The sequence below is a fragment of the Lynx rufus genome, unplaced genomic scaffold (genome assembly GCF_022079265.1).
Source record: "Lynx rufus isolate CCGP_SWC_20201006 ecotype Redwood Valley unplaced genomic scaffold, mLynRuf1.p SCAF_7, whole genome shotgun sequence".
Lineage (NCBI taxonomy): Eukaryota > Metazoa > Chordata > Mammalia > Carnivora > Felidae > Lynx > Lynx rufus.
In genome coordinates, this window is record NW_025814889.1 from 103,558,428 (window position 1) to 103,582,110 (window position 23,683).

Sequence of the window (23,683 nt, forward strand, 5' to 3'; positions counted from 1 at the left end):
TGACTGACTCAGCAACATCCATTTCCTGCCCTGGTGGGTCTCTATTTATGATTCAAATGCCATAGAGAGAGATTCGCAGAGGCCTGCTGAGGGTCAGGCACCTTTATGAAGAGTCACTCCAAGACTGTGTGGGTGGGGCATTTCCTCAAGGTCATTCAGAGAATTGTAATCAAAGTTGGGAAAGGGATACTGAACAACCCCAAAGAACACATGCCTACTATATTATCCGTCCATCCATAAACTAGAGTAATCAAGGGTAGTGAATTCAGAAAACTTAAGTAAATAAATCGATGACATTTTGATCCTAGAAAAAAGAAAGTTGCTCCAGAAATCTTAATGCTTTTCTCGCTGTGCTTGGAAAGCATAAACCAATATACTTAGTTAGTATTGTTGTTTTTATGACCAAATGAGGAAATCTGTCTGTTAAAGACTTGTTTTCCCTGTTTCCTATTTTATTGAACATGATGGTTTATATGTGTGTCATAATGTGAATTAATCACTTGTTTTTAGCTCAGCTGTGACTTCTGACCTTTTGTTTTACCTTTAGTTTGTGAATCTTGCACTGAACCTATTCCACTATGTACTGATGGGGAGTTTCTCACTGTGGATCTTAATACTACACATTTCTGTTGTCCTCAGTATTACTGTGGTAAGTATATCTTAACTAATTTAAAATGTTTAGATGTGTCCAATATTTAAGAAGCCTCATGAATCTTAGTTGTGCTGTTATATCACACCTTCATTGAATTCTAGTATATAAAATATATATTAAATGTATGCGATGTTTTTATATATCTAAGAGCTCTTCTTGGATAATATCATTACCTCCCCAAAATAGATAACTATGACTTTTTTCATCATCCTAGAAAGACCAGCTTTCCAGGTGATTCCATACCTTCTCCACTTCCTTTCTCTTCTTGCACACCTAGTGTTTCTCAGGGCCCTTCACCTGATGAGCTGGTCCTGGTTATACTTCTGTTTTCATGCATTCCATGTTCACCAATACATGGCCAATGAGTGGTGGGAGAGGTAGCAGTGGGAAGATAGGAATCTGTGCCCTATATCAGAAATGGCTGTGAACTAAATGGTAGCTGGTGAGGACGAGCTTTTACAAGAGGCTAATCTTCATCCACGTCATTTTTTTCTATTTAGTTTGTGACCCAAATCTTTGTCCTACACCACTACTCAACTGTGCAGAAGATATGAACCTTGTAAAAGAAAATGTATCTGGTCAATGTTGTCCAACATGGCATTGCGGTAACTAATTTTCATACTTCAAAGTTTTATTGCAACACAGTAATATGTTCTGATCAATATAAATATGTTGATTTTTGCCTTTTAGAATGTAGCTGTGGAAACCTTGTTATGCCAGCTTGTGAAGTGGTAAGAACACACATTTTGATTGAACTGTCATATTATGTAAATTAGTTTAATTCTTGCTTTATCCCCCTTATTTCTGAGTTGTCAGAGTTAATGAAATTATCTTTATTAAATGATACTGAAGTAGATTAAAGTAACATGTGCTGGTATCAGGGAGCAGTGAACCTTTTTTATTTATTTGAGATAAGAAAATGCAATACATTATTTTTTTCACTGGAGACTGAATCTATTAGTCTTATGTCTACTTGACTTCACTGGTCTGAAAATAAAGCAAAACACTGGAAAAAAAGATTACCTCCATATTGAGAGGTGTTCCTAGTGATTCTTCAAGAAATCGTGCCAAAGATGCATCTGTTGTGGAGGAGGAGGGGATATAAACATGTAACTGTACCTTCTTCAGAGTTATATGAACATTTTGTAAATAAGGAAATTGAGGTCCACAGAGAGTAAATGACTGACTGAGATCTTCAGGACTCAAACCAAGGGTTGTTTTATGTGTGTGTCTTGTGTATTCCTTTATTCTTTCTACTTTGCCATAACTCTTTCATTTCCGTTAAAAACTACAGCGAAGACATAAGTTTAAATAACAAAAGCAAGTTGAAACTGCCTTGTTTTTATTCCTGTCTTGGACTTTTTTTAGTCGTACTTCACTTTCCTCATCTGCAATATAAAAGTAATAACAAGTGTCCAGCTCTTGGTTTCAGGTCAGGTCATGATCTCACGATTTGTGAGTTCGAGCCCCACTTTCAGCTCTGCACTGACCGTGTGGAGTCTGCTAGGATTTCTGTCTCTCTCTGTCCCTCCCCCCTGTCTTTGTCCCTTAAAATAAATAAATAAACTTAAAAAAATAAACATAATAACAATACCTATATCAGATGAATGAAATAAGTTAATATATATTAAATATTTAGATAGTACTTGACACATAGAGCACAATAAGTATTAGCTATAATTATTATTACAAAATTAACACAATATATCATGGAGAACTTTCTAGGGAAGTTCACTATCAAGAAAAATTTGGAAGAAAGTGACAGGTTAGAATAATGGATGAAAGGAATTGAACTATTCCATATAGACGCTAGGATGAACATGAATAAACACACCAAAAGGTGAGGTAAGATACGTAGGCTAAAAGGTAATGATGGCTCTTGCCTTGAGAAAAAGCTAACTGAAGGTAGAGCAAGGAACAATGGGAGATGAAGAACTATACAAGTTGGTGTATTGAGGTTGGCTTTAAAGATGAGATGGAAGAATGCAGATGTTATTTATTTATTTTTTCTTTGCAGTTCTTCATTCAACTAACATTTGTTGAAAACCAGTTTGTGTGGTGATGGGACCAGACACTTGAAATAGCACAGCCCTATTCTGAGGAACTCACTGCACATTTAATATGATAGGAGAGAATGAGGGTCCTGCACAGGATGGAAATTATGATGAAAATTGAGTGTTTGAGTTAATTTTGCTCTTCCTGTGTAGCAGGGTAAGGACAGTAAAACATTAGAGGGAAGTAGATCAGCCAGAGACTGTTACAGCCATTCATGAATGAGAACCTTGGGTATAGCAAGATCTGTATAGAGGGACTAGGGAGAGGTTGAATTTAGGAGGATAAAAAATAGGACCCTGGCCCTTTGTAACATGTGTGTAGGAGTGTGTGTGGGGGAGGAAAAACGGAGAGAGAGTGAGCGAGAGAGAGAGAGAGAAAGCTAGAAACAGAGACACACACATACATGGACACACACAGAGAAATATCTACAAAATCTTTAAGGTTACAAGGCTTGCACATCAAAAGTCCGAGAGTCCTGGGTCCTTGGGTAAACACTGATCACCAGAGAAGCAGCTAAGTAGAGACCCTGTGGTTTCACCTCTACCCAGCCTCATTCAGAGCTCTCCTCCTGGCCTGAAAGAGGTAATAAAGCATCTTGAGACATTTCAATAACTTCAAACACAAGATAAATCTAACCCTCATCCTATGGGATTTTGTGCCTACTGTGTTCTGGGTCTTTTGAAGTGTTTTTGGGGAGAAGCCTGTATGTTTATTCTTTAAACTTGTTCTGGTTGTTACCTTAACTCTGGGCGTGTTGTGTATGCCTGTGTGTATGTGCCCCTTTAACACCTGTCTTAGCCTGACCACCAACTCACCAACCACTTTACTGTCCATCCCTCTCTGTCCTGTTTTTTGTTGTTGTTGTTTGTTTGTTTTTTCTTGTGGGTTTCTACCATTCTCCACTTACCTTTTCTCTGTGTTCTTCTCCATCTCCAATATTTAGGCTAGATGCTGGCCTATCTAGCTTTTTTCCAGCTCAACTTTCAATGTCTGAATATTAATTATGAATCAAAATTTCACATTACTCAATACTCCAAGCATCTGTTGAGTGCCTGCTATTTTATATATTAGCACTGTGCTAGGCACACAGAACATATGCAGTAGCTGCAATATTCTTGAACATCCTACCTGAATATATGTAACCACATGCATGATATAGTTTTAACATTCATGATTCTATACAAGCATTGACCTGACCCATTGTTCTTGAGTACCTACTCTGAATAGTTGCTAAACATTTGTTTCAGTGTCTAAGATGGTATATTATTTTAAATCACATCAGCTTATTCACATGGACAACAAATGTATCTCAACCTAAAGAGTTTATGGTAGGCCTTTGCAGTATTTCTGTTTTTAAATAGCAACTTTATTGAAATATAGTTCACACACCACACAATTCAGCCATTTAAAGTATATGGTTCCGTGGTTTTTATTATGTTCATAGAATTCTGCCACCATCAACAAAATCAACTTTATAACAATTTTATTAACCCCCAGAGAAACTCTGCACCTTTTAGCACTCACCCCTTATTTCCTCCAAACTTCCCATCCCTAGGAATCTGTTCTATCTCTACAGATTTTCCTATCTTGAATATTTCATATAAGTGGAATCCTATAATATGTGGTTTTGTGATTCCTTTCACTTAGCATAATGTTTTCAAGGTTCATCTGTGTTGCATTATGTGTCCATACTTCATTCCTTTTTACTGTTAAATAATATTCCATTGTTTGAATATGTCTAGATGTTCATCCAAATAAAGGTATACAATGGCCAATAGCACATGAAAAGATTGATAAGATCATTAGCTTTCAGTTAAATGAAAATCTGAACTACAGTAAGGTATCACTTCACACTCACTAAGAAGACAGATAAAAATACCTGTTGGCAAGGATGTGGAGAAATTAGAACCTTCATATGATACTGGTGGGAATGTAAAATGATACATCTGTTTTGGAATACACTGTGAAAGACAAAAGGCTAAATATATATATATTTGTATATATATTATACCCCAGAAATTCCACTCCTAGGTGTATATCCATGAGAAATGAATACATATGTCCACACAAAAGCTTGTACATGACCATTCATAGCAAGTGCTATTCTCAGGAGCCAAAAAGTGCAAACAGCTTAAGGTGATGTTACTGATTTTAAAGGAGAGGGATGCTTCCTTGGGAGTTAAACACACCAACTTGGAGCCTATGCCGTGGGAGAATTTGATTTATTTTTCTAACTCCATGTTTCTAACATTTTATTTCCAATCCCTTTGGAATTGGGTAATAACTAAAAATCATAAAAGACCAAATGAGTTAATGTGTATGAAACTACAGCTTGTAAAGCACTATAGAAGGTAAGATATTATTAGCTTATGGGGGAAAGTACCCTTTATACGTTACTATGAATTTATTAGAGTCATTTTTTACATTACAAATCAAATTAATTTTTTTTACTGACATCACATGAAAATAAAATGCCCTCAGGAAAAGTTGCTCTTTAAAATGCAATTCTTGAAACTTTAAACTTGGTCCTATACTGAGAGGAATAGATACCGTTTCTGATAGGATAATGTTTAAGCATTGGTATGGAGGCATTTCATCGACACCTGAAGGTTATACTGCACTTGCTGTGTGTCTGCCCTATGGTAAGTTCTTTACGTGAATTCACCCATTATTTTTTCTAAAAAAACTCTAAGAGGTAGGCAATGTTATTATCCCCATTTTACAGATGAGGGAAGTGAGGAGAAGACCAGCTTAGCAACTTGCCCTAGATCACACAGCTTGTAGGCAGCAGAGCCGAGGTGGGCACAGGGCGGCCCTATTCCTGAGTCCATGCATGCTATTCGTCACTCTACCATACTCTTTTGCTCCTGCTTTATATACTATGGCATCCTTGCTCCATGTAAACATCAGGACCTTGGCCACCTTGATAGAGAAGATCAAGAACATTCTCATCAAGCACAATTTCCAGGATTAGCAAGTATTCTCTTATCTCCAATTGCCCGCTAGAAGCGCAGAACCAAGCAATATTTTCAAGTCAGTAAAGACCGTAAAGATCATCTTCTCTACCTTCACTCATTTAATAGATAAAGGAATTAATATTTGGAGAGATTAAGTGCCGCCATCATCTTGTTTGTTGTGAATTGTTTTCTGTGGGCTGTTAATTAAATGACCACTGGGTTAATCAAAGCCTGTTCACTATCAAATATTTATTAAGCACCTGATATGTGTCTGGCTGTATGGTAGGGAACTTACTAAATGTTATACTGTGTATATATCTTTACAGTTGTCATATGAGAAGCTGGGTAAGTCATGTTTAATAATAATATCTTTCTAACAGGGAGAATTTACTGCAGTAGATCAGAACTTTCAGAGTGACTGTGGATGTGTACGGTATCTCTGTGGTAACTATGTTTCTTCTCACTACTAAATGCTATGAATACGATTTTTATCTGGTCACTATTAATAAATTAAAAAGTATTTTCTTTGAGTTGTATCACACATTTTAACCCATTTGATTAAATGTGTGCCAGTTTTTGAGTATAAAAATTCATTATCATTTTTCAGTTGCCTCTTTTGTAATATCTCTAAATGTTCTGATAGATACCTTAACGGGACAGAACAACAAATATGTTTTGTAGAGGCTTTTCAGAATTGAAAGTTGATTTTATGGTCCTTTTAAATACATGTATTTACTATTTTTACAACATCCATCCAGAAGTGAGAGACTTTGATCATTGTTCTATCATTATGCATGCTAACATTGCAAAGCATAGAGTTGGTTTTTCTACAAAATAGCAAATCTTCATATTAAGTATTAATAGCTTAATAGGAAAAAAAGCTTTTATTCATCAGCTTTGAACTTGCATTTTTATATAAGAGAAGGCTTAAATTCGGTGTTAGCAAGGCACAGAGAGCTTCTGAGCTGTATTTTCATCACTTTCTAGCCTACCTTAATATGCCACTTTTACTTTGTATTAGCTACCTTAATCATCAAGCATAATGTATAGCACTATTTATTTTGCAGCACAACAAAATTGAAAAATTTATCTAAAAATAACCATTAAAAACCATGAAATGTTATACAGTCCCACCATGAAAAGCCCTACCACTGTTGATTTGGCTTTTGCCTCATTCTATACCTACTCCATCAAATTGTCATGTTATGTTTCCAGAAGAGAGAACAAACAGCTTGATGATCACTTAGATCTAAAATTCTGGAATCTGCTATAAAGTATAGCTTCTGAAGGCAGTTCAGACAGTAAAGAGTGGGACTAAATGTGCTACATTCATTATTAAGTAAACTCTTGAGTTAACAATATATAAAGGGAAAGATCGTTATTGGTTTTGAAAAAATTACACATCACAGTGAAAATAAACTTAAATACAAGTTCCATTGAATGATTAATAAAAAAAAATCCTCAAAATAGTACTTTTCATTGACTGTTTTTCTTTTCTTAGAAAAGGATGAGGTGTGTGTATTTCAAGAAGTATCAGTATTGAATCCTGGCCAGTCTATGATAAAGTATTTGGAAGGGGACTTTTGTTATACAGTGGAGTGTCTGGAAGAAAAAGATAACCATACAGGCTTTCACACTCTGAATTTTACAATGGTGAACTGTTCAAAAGAATGTGACATTGTAAGTATTCTTTGTAAGTCATTCTGGTGAGAGTTAAATTAATAATAAAATGGCAGCTATAGAATTTTAGCTGGTGAATATTCCATAAGTTAAAAGTATACACTTGAATAGTTCAATAATCTAGTAATGTCTAATGTATATAATGCATATTTTCCTTTCCCTGTGTACCATCTTGAGCCTTATTATCTATTTATCTATAGAGCTTACTTGACCTGCTTAATGAATCTTGGCTGCTAGATGTAAAGGTTAATATTTACTTCATTTCTAAATCATGAAGTAAATTATTATTTGAAGTGCCTCAAATTCAACCTTTTAAATGCTTACAGGTGTTCTGAGAGAGCATATAGGTATACTGGGAAGCACTTTCAGAGTGGATTCATTAAAACTACTGGTATTGTGAGGCTAACTAAATGTACTGTCATTATATACAGCACCAGATATATACTCCCTCTCCAAGTGATTATGATTGCTGTGGTACCTGCAAAAATGTATCCTGCAAATTTCAAATGGAAAATGGGACATCAGTTATATATGAGGTATGAATTCCTTAGTCCCTAAAATATGTTCCTTGGAGGGTAGCTCTCTGTGCTATTTTCTTAAGATGTTCTTAAGTCCAGTAAGTTTGAAAAATATCACACACACACACACACACACACACAATAAACACACTCATATGCAGCACATAAGACACAGTTACATTTGTTACATTTTAAAGTTTCTGATAATTCCTGCTGTAAAGGAATATGTTTAACTCATTTCTCACAGATATTTTATTATAGATTCTCACTTTTTTTTTTACAGATGTGAGGAATGGGCTTTGAGAATTGCTTTTTTCTAATCTTAGAATAAAGGGGGAAACATTATTATTTTATTCACTCCTTTAAAATGAAGCATTTTAATGGAAATCTGAAACTCAAGGTGTTAGCATGTTATTATTTCAGGTATTGAAGATTTCAATGGGTAAATAAGAAAAAAGATTGAGTATTTGACAATTTTTTTTACAAAGAAGATCTCAAGAGTCAGTAATGCTATATTACACCTTTCCACCAAAAATAATGAAATAATTATTCAGAATTTTCCTGTTATCTCCTAATAACTCCATATATGTTTGCAGACTGACCTATTCCTTCCTTAGACTAGAAAATGGAACTTTCTCATTTTAGTACATTACTCATAACATTTAGTACATTTCTCATAACTTACATTACCTAAAAGTAGTTCACATTTATTGTTGCCATCCTTAGGTTTTTCCATTAATAGTTTAATTACCTAGAGGTCTTACTTCTGGTGTTTTTAATTACATGGGATTACTCACATACCCCCAAAACAGATTTCTCCAATTCTGTTCATTTTATGAAATAAGATTAACAATTATTTTGTGCCATAGCCTATGTTTCACAATTATGCACACACTAGTGTTACTGATTTAAATAGTTTTGATATTGTTTGTCTGTTTTATCACAGTGACATGTCTATTTTATTTTTTTTAATTTTTTTAACGTTTATTTATTTTTGAGACAGAGAGAGACAGAGCATGAACAGGGGAGGGGCAGAGAGAGAGGGAGACACAGAATCTGAAACAGGCTCCAGGCTCTGAGTTGTCAGCACAGAGCCGGACGCGGGGCTCGAACTCACAGACCGTGAGATCATGACCTGAGCGGAAGTCGGACGCTTAACCGACAGAGCCACCCAGGCGCCCCGACATGTCTATTTTATAATATATTATATTACATTATTATATTATATTGTTTATTTTTGAGAGAGAAAGTGTGTGCCTGCGAGTGGGGTAGGGGCAGAGAGAAAGGGACAGAGAGAATCTTAAGCAGGTTCCACGCCCAGCCAGAAGCAGGGCTTCATCTCATGAACCTTGAGATCATGACCTGAGTCAAAATCCAGAGTCAGACTCTTAACCAACTAAGCCACCCAGGCACCCCTATAATATATTATTTTAAGGAAGGAGTTTTGAAAATGGAAGCTTCTAAAGTGATGAAGACATAGGTGTCAGTGAGGGACAAGGAATCAGAGTGTACTTGAAAAAACAGTAGTTTGGGGCTTTTAGTAACAGGGCAACATAAACTCTGTTATCAATAATCCAGGAACCACCTGTGTATATGACTAGTATTTACAGCGGGTAGCCTGAGATGTAAATAAAAGATTAAATTATGTTCAGAATATTTAAGTTTATTTATTGAGGGGGGCCGGGGGGAGGGGCACACAGAGAATCCTAAGCAGGCTCCACACTGTCAGCGCAGAGCCCAATGTGGGGCTCAAACTCACAAACTCACAAACTGAGCCACCCAGGCACCCCTGTTAAAATTTTTTTTTGAGAATTCTGGGGTGTGTGGGTGGCTCAGTCAGTTGAAATTCCGACTTCAGTTCAGGTCATGATCTCACAGTCCATGAGTTCAAGACCCACATTGGGCTCTCTGCTGTCAGTGCAGAGCCCGCTTTGGACCTTCTTTCCCCCCCTCTCTCTGCCCCTTCCCTGCTTGCACTCTCTCTCTCAAAAATAAATAAAATCTTAGAATTCAACAAGTAATGCAATCAAGGTAAATGTACATCCGGATCGTTAACTCCTGGCTCTTTCAAAGATAAACTTTAGTTATCTAGAAATCTTATTTCTATGGGACAACTAATTTTTTATTTCAGATAAATAAGATAGTACTATTTGAACTGAATATTAGAATTCTAATTTGAATTTGAATATTTTATTTCCTTTTATACCTGGACTTGTAGATCTTTTCCAGTTGAGGTTCCTAGAAGACCTAAAGATATTTATAAGTTAAAATGGAATCTGGAGAAAAAAAAAGTTCATCCAAATTCCTTACTGCACAAGGAAACTGCAAGCCAGAGTTTGGCTAGCATTTTAAAATGTGGGTTGTAAAATAAAATTAGAAATCAACAATTACAGTCCAATAATTATGTTATAATTATGTTCAGCTGATTTTATTTCTAAATAAGAATTCTGAAATCAGGAATGAAATAGTTATTATGTTTAAAAATTTGTTACAAGAATAGGAATGTGTTTTAAAACAACCATAAGGCATATAAAACTAGGGCTATAAATCAATAATCACTGTCCTCCAAAGACTTTTTAATTTTTTGGTGATAAGGGAGTAGAAGGAAGAATAAACAAATCTCAAGAAAGGAGGCGTGTTAACTAATATGGTTTGTTGTTTTATAATTAGTGAGGGAATATTAGAACAAGACCATTGACATTTGGCCAAATTGGATAATTAATCTTGTAGTAGAAACAGACACTATTTGTTTCTTTTCTCTCTATTGCTTTATTTCACATTTATATCTCAGATCTAGTTTGAAACCAGACACACACACACACACATACCATATATGTATTTTTAATCCTTTTAGATAAATTTGGGGATATTTCCAGATAGACATTTTATGCCACAAGAAGTTCTCTGCCTCTTGACTTGGATAGGAAATATTCTAGTTAAAAATATACCAGATTTGGGGACACCTGGGTGGCTCAGACAGTTAAGCACCTGACTCTTGATTTTGGCTCAGGTCATGATCTCATAGTTTGTGAGACCAAGCCCCACATTGAGCTCTGTGCTGACAGCATGGAGCCTGCTTGGGATTCTCTCTCTCTCCCTCTCTCTCTGCCCAACCCAGCTCACATACATGCATGCTCTCTCTTTCAAAATAAATAAATGAACATTAAGAAAAGAGAAATACATCACATTTTAATAAGCAAAACAGTAATGTTCTCTTATTTTTAGGAGGGAAGTACCTGGCACTATAATTGTACCACATATGAATGTGTTAAGACTGATGAAGGGACAATGATTCTCAACTACAGTATGGTCTGTCCCCCTTTTAATGAGACTGAATGCAAAATGGTTTGTACTTTTTTATATCTAAAAAGTATAGTATTAAATATAACTTAGAAAATAATATGTTTTCCAAGGTAGTACATACATATGTAGTGGCTTATTTTGGTGTATGTTTTATTTTCACGTATACATCAAAGCTCTATTCAGTTTGCCATTTTGAGTTATAAATGGCGTTCCAAATAATTCTGATTCTCCCTGAATTAACATTGTGCTATCTCTAGGGTTTTAACATGTAGATCAAATAATTATTGAAAAATCATTTGATCAGCAGACTAGAATCTCTTTCACCATGAATTAATAATCTATTTGAGGTTGGCCAATTTTATTTCTTAAGCACACAGCCAGATTTATGATGTCATTCACTTTTTAATGCATGCTGGCCTAAGTGAAATTTGTCTTAGCTTCTCTGAGCACAGGCCATGGTGGAAGTCGGCACATGTCACAGCATTGCTGATCCTTTAGCTTAGATATCCCAGTTTCTTATTTTCTCAGAGAAGAGTCCATTGGGAAAGTAGATTTTTGGAAGTGATGCTTTTTCTTATAAGGCCGTTTGTAGCGTTAATTATTCAGAAGATAACAATCCCTAATGAAAAGTGCGCTCTATTCTATTGTGTAGGCAATATTTTTCTTCAATGCAGAGAAATAGCATGGTCTTATTGATTTTTTTTTTTTTAAAGATGTGCTCTTTTAGTGATGGTGGCTAGCTGGCTGGCTAGATAGACATATATAGTGAAGTAACAGGATTTCAGCTCTGGAAAGAATCTTAGGCGTCATCTTATTTCACAGGTTCATTTTTATAGCCAAAATTCTTTTTGCTTAAATTGAAATTAATAAGTTACTAAAAGCAATGAACAACTTACTGTAAGAACTCAAGACATAATTAATAAAATTTTCTTAATCAGATAAGAGTCAGTCATCCTGAAGTGGAGTTTTTTTTTTGAATAATAAATATTAATGAAAAGATACATCATTTTAACATTTAATTATATTCAGGAACTTAGTCTTGTCTCATAGAATATGTTTGGTTATTTCAAGGAGTTGAAAATATAATGACTTCTATTTAGAGTACCTATAAAACTTTGTTCTGGTAAGTGTGTGTGTGTGTGTGTGTGTGTGTGTGTGGCATTTAAAATGTGTTATAAGAAATAAATAAATAAAGTATTCTTTCAAGTAAGTTAATCTTTTTGTACTTTTTTCATATTACTAGTAAAAAAATAACCAAAATTGAAACAAAAATATTTGCTCCTAGTTTCAAAAACAAATTCTTATAGAAATAGTTACATTTCTATCATTTTCTTATAAAGGCTTTGTGATATTTAGTAAAAATACTGAGAGTTAGTTTTCTATGTCTAGTCCAGGAGGAAATGAACAAACACTGTGAGTTTTGACTTTATTCCTTCTCTCTTCCTAGAATGAAGGGATTGTAAAGCTTTATAATGAAGGCTGTTGCAAGATCTGTAAGTGAGGACATATTACATGCATTAATTTGATAGATTAGTTTTAATTCCTCATGGTGACTTTGATTTTTTTCATAAAATTCAGATCCTATAATGCAAGGAGAGAAGCACATTTTATAATGTTATTACTTAAATGTCATGTGGTTAATTATTTTGTCAGTCTTCTGGAGTATGAATAAAATATTTTTAATTTAGATTAATTTTAATTTAAATATTAGAAATTTCTTCACTGTTGAATTTCCCAAAAGGTATTGCATGGGATTTTCCTAGATTTTACGTTTAAGAGGTATCTGTGGTATCAACTTTGCTTGGAACAAGTAGGTTATGATGAGAATGGTATTGTGACTTCAGTAAGGACCTTGGATTCTATATCCCCATGTTAATTATTAAACAGGTAAGTACTTTATGTTATCTGAGGGCAGACAGTGGAAATTCTATGCTACTGACCACAATACTACCATCTATTACCTACACTGTCAACACTATTAAGCCCACTGCAGAGTGTATTGCAGCTAGTTTTCACAACAGTTCTGGGAGGTTAGGTGGGAAGGTTGGTATGGTTTCCCCTATGGATAAGGAAATGAAGGTTCAGAAAAGTTGATGGCTCCAATCAGGAATGGATTTAGGCCTGTCCGATGCCTGGGTCTAGGACCTTTCAATTCTGCCAAGTCAGAATAATACCAAGCTACCTCAGTTTCTCCCATCTGACATGTAAGGACTTGTGAAATAGTTTCTGCCTTGGTATCACAGAATTCTTGTCTTCAGTCTTTGCTTCTGGGTGACTGGGCTATCTTGGAGAGACTGGATGTTGGATACTATTGCAGGTGCTGTGTAATAGCAAAGTGTGTTGCAATAGTCTTTAAGGAAGGAATAGGAAATGCCTCTTGGTACAAATAAGTTCAGCCAACTAACAAATTTATGCTGTCCCAGTTATATTCATTGCACAAGTGAACTTATCAAACTGATTTCTATTAAGTGCCTGCCATGTATCAGACACTGCTTTAGGCACTGGGTCTATGATAGTGAATGAAACAATACCTGCATGCCTAGTGCATATTATCAAGAAGGGGAAGAAACAATGACCACATAAATATATACTATTATGTCAAGTAGTGATGAGTGATACAGAGGAAAATAGTACAGAATTAAAGGGATAGAGAGTGAGGGGCTAGGTTGCTAACTTAAGTGAGTGGTTAGAGAATGCCTCTGTGATGAGGTGTCATCTGAGTCGAGACTGAATGTCTTTGGGAAGCCAGCCTGGAAGAATAAAAAGTATTGAAAGCAGAGGAAATAGCAAAGATTGGTCAAGCACAGGGGTGAAGGCGACAGAAAGAAGAGGGTAGGTATCTCAGAGGTCATATTAAAGATGATTTCTTTTTTGACTATTCTTTCTTCCTACATGAGAATAGAAAGGTTAATAAAGTAACTAACCACTGAGTGAAAGCATCACAAGGTACACACCAGTTTGCCCTCTGTCACCAACCCTGAACCTCTAGCCAGGCTATAGTTGGGAGGCTGGGGAAAGGAGAAAGAACAAGTATAGGAGTCTGAGGAAGAACCACGAATGAGATGGAGGAAAACCAAAAGAGGGTGTTTTTAGGAAGCCAAGTGTGGAAAGTGTTTCAAGGAGGAGAGTGTGGGAGACTGGATCAAATGCTCCTGAGAAATTAAGATGAGAGCTGAAATGTGACGTCCAAAGCTAGCACTTTGAAGGTCAAGAGTGACCTTGGGAAGGACAGCTTAAGTTCAGGCAATCTTTGCTACACCTCTCTGCTTCAACGGAAGTAATTTAACTTTTATATACTTTACATGTTGGAATTTCATATGAGCACTTAAATAAATATTTTGTGGCTAAACTTAAATAGTTTGGAAACTTGAGATCTAATTCCAGTCTTTTGTGAACAAGAAAACTCAGCAGAATGATCTGCGTGAGTTTCCTAAAAGTAGCAAAGCAAGTTAGTAAAAACATTGGTCCTTTTGCATCCTGATGCAGAGATTATTTGCATCTATTCTTATATAGCGTTAAATATATTTTCTTGGATGTATTATCAAGTGATAGTCCATCACATATACAGAAGCATATTAATATATCATTAATTAATATACAGTCTTTTAATGTGAAGTCATAAGAGATCATTTCAGAGCCATAAAATCAAGTATAATATGACTCATCCATACATTTCAAAAAGGTTGGTAAATAATTCAATTATATACATGCATGATTTTATATTAAAACCTATTAAAATAAAGTGGTTTTAAGCCTGTTTTTAATTTTAAAATAGATTTATGTGTATACGTATAGATGCCTAATTATGTACATGTATATATACTTCTACAATGTCTCATTCTAAAAATCATTTCATATTTTTAGAATTTTAAGTGTATATTTTATCTATATGTAATAAGCATAGGCTAATGCTAGCATTATTGCATGCATGGAATGATTTATGATTATGATAACTATTCTAGGAGAATAAGATAAAGAGATAAGTATAAATTAAAAATATGAGAAAAAGCTATTTGGAAACCGAAAACAAATATTGAACATAAAACATATGAGGGGAACTTTTAAGTTCATCTTAATATAGAAATATATTTTCTATAAATATGTATATTATTTACTTTAATATAGTCACATGTTTAATTGAATTAGAGAAATAATTTGACATGGGCCTTCAGATGAATAAATACATTTTATATTTTATCAGGCAAACGAGAAGAAAGAATATGCCAGAAAGTGATCATTAAATCAATCATAAGGAAACAGGACTGTATAAGTCAAAACCCTGTAAGTGGAAAATATAATTTGTTACATAAAGAGCACGTGTCTTTCCAAAACTACATGCATCACAGCACTAAATGTGTTTGTAAGCCAACAAAATGCCGATAGTCACAATATTTAACTTTGAGACTATTTGTATAGTCTAATATTAAAATATTCTGCATAAATAATCAATAGTTCTGAATCATAACTGCAATCTAGAGAGAGAGAAATTAACGCTAAATATAATTTGACTACATATTTCCTTAACTATGCAATTTTACTCAGCAAAAAAGTCCTAGTTCTAACTTTACCCTGTTTGATATGACCTCTCCAATGCTTCAGTCTACATGCATCATGATATAATATAGATTACAATAGAATCATTAGATTGTGATGAACATTTTACATACACCTGTCTAGTTGTGTATTCACATTTATTTCATAGTTTAATTTACATCAGCCTTGCTGTCTTAGGCATCACCATGGTATATCTCTTTGACTTATTCAAGTTACTAAGTTTCAACCTGGTATTTTTTGCAGTCTTCTAACATACAGAAGCTTGAGAGTTAACGTGATAATAAAGTTTTGCTTTCATTTGATTTCTTAGTAGAATCAAATAGCCAGTTTTTAAAATTTTTGAGAATTCTCTTCTCATTGTCTCTCCTTATAGATAAATGTTGCATCTTGTGATGGAAAATGCCCATCTGCTACCATATATAACATCAATATCGAGAGCCATCTAAGATTCTGCAAGTGTTGTCGTGAAAATGGAGTGCGAAACTTGTCTGTGCCTCTGTATTGCTCAGGAAATGGCACTGAAGTCATGCACACTCTTCAGGAACCTGTAGACTGCACATGCCAGTGGAATTAAACTTTGGGATTCCAAAAACTCTATGCAAGAATCATAATTTCAAGTGAAGTTAACTTTTAACACTATTATTTAGGCACTAGAAGATTTATTCTGTTTAACAATAATGTATTTTTCAGACTATTGGGATATGACAATTGAACACTTGGTATAGAATACATACAATTTACTCAAAAAATATTAGATTTATTGACTTACTCTGTTTTAGAGAATCAAATGACTTTAAGTTGTTCAGCTGAAATGCAGTTATGTATATAATTGCAATATGCCTCAGCTCTGGGATATTTTCATCAATTAGAAGGTTACTTTGCAGAATTCTTTCAGTTTCACCCAATAGTGTTTTTTTTTCTTTTTTACAAAGTCTGCCAAAGCTACCTAAATTAAGATAACGGTACATTTGGGGGCACCTGGTGGCTCAGTCAGTTAAGCATCTGACTTTGGCTCACTCATGATCTCATGATTCATGAGTTTGAGCCCCACATGGGGCTCTGTGCTACCAGCTCGGAGCCTGGAGCCTGCTTCAGATTCTGTGTCTCCCTCTCTCTCTCTCTTCCTCCCCTGCTCACTCGCTCTATCTCTCTATTTCACTCTCTCTCAAAAATAAATAAAGATGAAAAAATTTAACAAAAAGATCATAGTATTCTTTTATCACTACTGTTTAGTCTGGTAAATGTATCACATACTGTTTAGTCAGCTAAAATTGGCATCTGGATAGTCATAAAGAGTGGGATGCTTAGAGACAGATCATAGAACTACAGGACTTTAAGTTATATAAAGCTTGAATGAACATTAGGGTTGTTAGTGCAAATTTCTCTCATTATGTGGGTCTATCAGATCACCAGAGAAACTGTGTGACTTGTACAAAGTCATTTGGTATGACAATACAGTGAATTCTTATTGATAGTTGGGTTAAGTCTTTTATATTCCAGTCCTATGCTCTTTTATTTTGAACAGTAGAGTAAGGTGTCTATCACAGAATTTTTGATTCTTAAAGAGTTTGCTTTGCATAGAATTAAGAATTTTAAATTCAATTTCCTTTAAAGTAAGGAAAAAATGCCACACACACATATGTATATACAGATATATAATAGTTATCCCAATAGGAAATGGAGAAATGTAGCATCAGTTGCTAAATAGAGAAGGGATATCTTAGACTTTTATTTTTTATACCATTAAAACTGTTATTAAATATGTTGTTACTATTTAACATTTAATTAACTATTTGCTCTCTCATGGATGTATGATTTTTGATACATATTTGCAAATGATTGAAGTTGTGTGCTGTTTTGCTTTCCATGCTGCTGCTTTGCCAGTGAGGAATGAAATACAACTATTTGAATGTATTAATAATCCTACAATGGAATGCTGCACTTTTTAAACATAGTAGATTATTGACATTTGCAAGGAGTATATCTGAGGTCTTTGCAAATCCCCGAATTGCCACTTATAGGATATGATTATCTAAATTTCCTCATCTATAAAAAGGAGAGAATTCCCTACTTGGTATGTAGTTGTGGGGATCAAATGAAGTCAAACAGCAACAAAAGAATAGTAGAGTTGCATTGAAAAGCAGATGCTTCTGTTTCAAAATCATGATTTCCAGAAAAAAATGCAACTTATGAGATATTTTGGACTTCCAGGGTTAGGTAAGAATGAATGAAAGATTGCAATCAACACTGTATCCGCAAAGTCCCAGTGACTACTCTCTATAAAAATTGACTTTATCTTATTGGTGCTTAATAAAAATGTTTCATTTCGTCTAGACATAACATTTCAGTATTTTTTTGACTCCTATTAGCATATTGATTGAATCAAATGTTTTTGATTAAAATAAATTAACATTGCTTAAGAGAAACTGTTATGTACCTCAACTGAGGCACATAATGTATGTCTACTACATATTTCTTTATTTTCAGGCTCTGTAAAATATTTGTTATTAAGTTAAAATGCTAAGTCATGTTTAAATCTATCTGTGGGGAAAACTGAAACATTGTCCTAGAACATCATAAACATTCTGAGACACAACACTTATCGAGTACCTGCTATGTACCAGGTACTGTAAAAGCTCTGAGGACACAGGCAAAACAAAGCAGACACAGTGCTGACCCTCATGTAATTTGAAGTCTAGTGAGAAAGTAGGCATTAGTTAAATAAACGTACCTATGGAAGGGTGAAGAAGGACAGCCCAATGTAGTATAGGATATTGGTGGTCCTCAAATCATCAGAGAGGTACAAATGGACTTTCTATAAATGGTGTTAGGACAACTAGATAATAACTTGGACAGAGAGGGAGGTCCATGGACACTAGGATAAATTCTACATGACTCAGATTTCAATGTTCAAAAAAGGGCGGTAGATGCAAAACAATCATGTGATTCATCACATCAATAAAAGAAAGGACAAGAACCACATGATCCGCTCAATAGATGCAGAGAAAGCATTTGACAAAAGACAGCATCCTTTCTTGATAAAAACCCTCAAGAAAGTAGGGATAGAAGGAGCATACCTCGAGATCATAAAAGCCATATATGAACGACCCAACACTAATATCATCCTCAATGGGGAAAAACTGAGAGCTTTCCCCCTAAGGTAAGGAACAAGACAGGGATGTCCACTCTAGCCACTGTTATTCAACGTAGTGTTGGAAGTCTTAGCCTAGCAATCAGACAACACAAAGAAATAAAAGGCATCCAAATCAGCCAGGAGGAGGTCAAACTTTCACTTTTCACAGATGACATGATACTCTATAAACCCAAGAGATTCCACCAAAAAACTGCTAGAACTGATCCATGAATTCAGCAAAGTTGCAGGATACAAAATCAATGCACACAAATTGGTTGCATCCCTATACACCATAATGAAGCAAGAGAAAGAGAAATCAAGGAATTGATCCCATTTACAGTTGGACCAAAAACCATAAAATAACTAGGAATAAATCTAACCAAAGTGGTAAAAAATGTATACACTGAAAACTTTAGAAAGCTTATGAAAGAAATTGAAAACACAAAAAATTGAAAAATATTCCATGCTCCTGGATAGGAAGAAAAAACATTGCTAAAAAGTCAGTATTACCCAAAGCATTCTACATATTCAATGCAATCCCAATCAAAATAACACCAGAATTCTTCACAGAGCTAGAACAAATAATCCTAAAATTTGTATGGAACCAGAAAAGACCTTGAATAGCCAAAGCAATCTTGAAAAATAAAACCAAAGCTGGAGGCATCACAATCCCGGACTTCAAGCTGTATTACAAAGCTGTAATTATCAAGACAGTGTGGTTCTGGCACAAAAACAGACACTCAGATCAATGGAACAGAATAGAGAACCCAGAAATGGACTCACAAACATATGGCCAACTAATCTTTGACAAAGCAGGAAAGAATATCCAATGGAATAAAGACAGTCTCTTCAGTAAGTGGTGCTGAGAAAACTGGACAGCAACATGAAGAAGAATGAAACTGGACCACTTTCTTACATCAGACACAAAAATAAAATGGATGAAAGACCTCAATGTAAGACAGGAAGCCATCAAAATCCTAGAGGAGAAAGCAGGCAAAAAACCTCTTTGATCTTGGCCGCAGTAACTTCTTACTCAAGATGTCTCCTTAGGTAAGGGAAACAAAAGCAAAAATGAACTGTTGGGACATCATCAAAATAAAAAGCTCTGCACAGTGAAGGAAACAGCAAAACTAAAAGGCAACCGACAGAATGGCAGAAGATATTTGCAAATGACGTATCAGATAAAGGGTTAGTATCCAAAATGTATAGAGAATTTATCAAACTCAACAGCCAAAAAACAAATAATCCAGTGAAGAAACGGGCAAAAGACACGAATAGATACTTCTCCAAAGAAGACATCCAGATGACTAACCAACACATGAAAAAATGCTCGACATCACTCATCATCAGGGAAATACAAATCAAAAGCACAATGAGATACCATCTCATACCTGTCAGAATAGCTAACACTAACAACTCAGGCAATGACAGATGTTGGCAAGGATGTGGAGAAAGAGGATCTCTTTTGTGCTCCCGGTGGGAATGTAACCTGGTGGAGTCACTCTGGAAAAGTATGGAGGTTACTCAAAAAATTAAAAATTAGAACTACTCTACAACCCAGCAATTGCACTACTAGGTATTTATCCAAGGGATACAGGTATGTCGTTTTGAAGGGGCACATGCAGCCCAAAGTTTATAGCAGCACTATCAACAATAAGCAAAGTATGGAAAGAGCCCAAATGTCCATCGATGGATGAATAGATAAAGAAGATGTGGTATACATATACAATGGAGTATTACTCAGCAATCAAAAAGAATGAAATCTTGCCATTTGCAACTACGTGGATGGAACTAGAGGGTATTATGCTAAGCAAAATTAGAGAAAGACAAATGTCATATGACTTTACTCATATGAGGACTTCAAGATGCAAAACAGATGAACATAAGGGAAGAAAAGCAAAAATATTATAAAAACAGGGAGGGGGACAAAACATAAGAGACTCTTAAACATGGAAAACAAACAGAGGGTTACTGGAGGGATTGTGGGAGGGGGGATGGGCTAAATGGGTAAGGGGCATTAAGGAATCTTAAATCCTGAAATCATTGTTGCACTATATGCTAACTAGCTTGGATATAAATTTAAAAATAAATTAAAAAAAAGGTGGGGGGGGGAGTAGAACTTCCAAAAGAAAATACGGGAGAAATTCATTAGAACCTCAGAGTGGGGAAAGTCATTCTAATTCTGACTAAATATTCAGAAGCCCAAAAGAAAAGATTGATAAATTTAACAAGAAAACTGACAACAAATTCTGCAAGACCAAAAAAATGTCAAAGTCAAAAGAAAAATGTAAAACCAAAGCACAATATTTACAATGAATCTCTGATAAAGTCTAGTCTTCTTATAAAGAGTTCATTAAAAAATCACAAAAGGTGGGGCGCCTGGGTGGCTCAGTCAGTTAAACGTCCAACTTCGGCTCAGGTCATGATCTCACGGTCCGTGAGTTTGAGCCCCGCGTCGGGCTCTGTGCTGACAGTTCAGAGCCTGGAGCCTGCTTCAGATTCTGTGTCTCCCTCTCTCTCTGACCCTCCCCCACTCATCCTCTGTCTCTCTCTGTCTCAAAAATAAATAAACATTTAAAAAAAAATAAAAGAAGTTGTTCTAAAAAAAAATCACAAAAGGAATAGAAAATGGGCCAATGACTTGTAACGAGAAAAAGAAATCATATTTGAGGACACTTAAAAAAGAGTCGAGCATACTTTTCATAAAAGCATCTCATGTTCAATTCACACCAAAAAGCATTTTTTCACCTACCAAATGGTAACAAATTAAAAGTTTAATTATACTTTTATTTTTTAGTCTGGGCAGCTTATAAGCCACAAACATTTCTTATTGTTCTAGAGGCTGGAAAGTCCAAGATCAAGGTGCCAGCAGTCTTCTTGCCGTCCCCTCATGTGCAAAAGGGTCCAGGGAGCTCTATGGGGTCTCATCTATAAGGGCACTAATCCCATTCATGAGAGTTCCACTTCATGTTCTACTCCCCTCCCAAAGGGCCCACTTCCTAACACCATCATATAGGAGGTTAGGATTTCAGCATATGAATTTGGGGTAAGGGGACACAAAAACTCAGACCTTAACAAGTAGGTTGAAAGGTGATTAATGGGTGATAGATTCGACTCAATATAAACACCCCTCTTGATGTACTCGTGCTCAGATTCACTCAGACACCTACTTCTGTTTCTGCAGCTGGTGGTGCTGGATTGCTTCCATCTTCATGGTAGTTCTCTACACAGGCAGCCTGAAACAGCTGGGCAGGAACAGCACAGCGCATTGGCGATTGGCTTCCTTGCCTTGTCCTGATCAGCGTCTTGGTGTTCTTCTGGGGAAGAAGGATGCCATTTCTTTCCCATTCCTGCCGTAGGCACTCTGGCTTTTCCTACTACTTCTGAGCCTGGAAGAAGCACCATGCCCCCTTGACTACCCTGATAAATTGCGTAATGCAACCTGGAATAAAGGACAAATAAATATCCTGTGAGGTGAACTCTGAACAATGATAGGGTCAGGAGCCAGCAGGTAAATTGCTCACTGTCACTCCTCATCATCACGGACCATTCCAAGATGTAGTGTTTCCTTTTGACCTTTCCATATATGTCTACGTTTTATGAGAGCTGTGGCCCACTCTCTAATAATTTGACCTGTATTTACTTTTGTTTCTCTCTTGCCTCATGTCCCCTTAAATAGTTCCTTGCAGAGTCTTTCCCACCTCAGTAAATAACAAATTTAATGTGTGTGTGCGAGAGTTTGTGTGTGTGTGTTGTGTATGAATATACTTGAACACATGTACCTATCTCCTGTAAGAAATTTACATTAAAACTACAAAATGCTGGGGCGCCTGGGTGGCCAAGTCGGTTAAGTGTCCGACTTCGGCTCAGGTCATGATCTCACAGTTCGTGGGTTCCAGCCCCGCATCGGGCTCTGTGCTACCAGCTCAGAGCCTGGAACAAGCTTCGGATTCTGTGTCTCCCTGTCTCTCTGCCCCTCCCCTGCTCAGGCTCTGTCTCTGTCTCAAAAATAAATAAACATTAAAAACATTTTTTAAAAAAACTACAAAATGCTATTTTTTTTAATGTTTATTTTTGACAGAGAGAGAGAGAGAGAGAGAGAGAGCATGAGTGGGTGAGGGGCAGAGAGAGAGAGGGAGACACAGAATCCAAAAGCAGGCTCCAGGCTCCGAGCTGACAGCACAGAGCCCAACACGGGCTCAAACTCACAGACCGTGAGATCACGATCTGAGCTGAAGTCGGCCGCTCAACTGAGCCACCCAGGTGCCCCCAAAATGCTATTCTTATGTTATTAAATCAATAAGGCTTAGATGTTTAGTATGTCCTGTTGGAAGGGAGAAGAGTAAAAAACAAATTCAGGCAGTTTGTAGGAGAGAAAGAATACAAAACATCCACCTAAATAATTTCTATTTTCTGGGTGCCTGGTTGGCTCAGTCGCTTAGGCATCCAACTCTTGATTTTGGCTCCTGACATGATCTCATGGTTCATGGGTTGGAGCCCTGCATCCGGCTCTGCACTGACAGCTCAGAACCTACTTGGGATTCACCCTCTCCCTCTTTCTGACCCTACCCCCTTTACGCTATAGTCCTCTCTAAATAAATAAATAAATAAATAAAACTTTTATCGTCATTTTATTTTTGCTTTTCTCCCTGCCTTGTTTTAATCTGGGATTTAATTGAGTATATATTTTTAATTTTAAATTTCTTTAAGAATGTTTACGTTCTAAAAAGCTTTTATGCAGTAGAAATTTTATATGCCCTATAGTATTTTATTAAGTGAATATCACAATTTATTTAACCAGTCTATTAATGGATATTAAATTTGCTTCTCA

General features: G+C 35.7%; 1 protein-coding gene across 1 annotated transcript in view; it reads left to right on the forward strand.

Moving 5' to 3' along the window:
• The window catches only part of OTOGL (otogelin like), a 140,583-nt gene extending 124,290 nt beyond the window's left edge, over window positions 1–16,293 (forward strand). Inside the window, 10 exon segments of the mRNA XM_047066966.1 lie at window positions 548–649; window positions 1,153–1,257; window positions 1,343–1,383; window positions 6,045–6,108; window positions 7,166–7,344; window positions 7,776–7,880; window positions 11,088–11,207; window positions 12,613–12,658; window positions 15,367–15,446; window positions 16,093–16,293. Of these exon segments, the coding sequence (XP_046922922.1) occupies window positions 548–649; window positions 1,153–1,257; window positions 1,343–1,383; window positions 6,045–6,108; window positions 7,166–7,344; window positions 7,776–7,880; window positions 11,088–11,207; window positions 12,613–12,658; window positions 15,367–15,446; window positions 16,093–16,293 (1,043 nt within the window).
• Window positions 16,294–23,683: the final 7,390 nt, after the last annotated feature.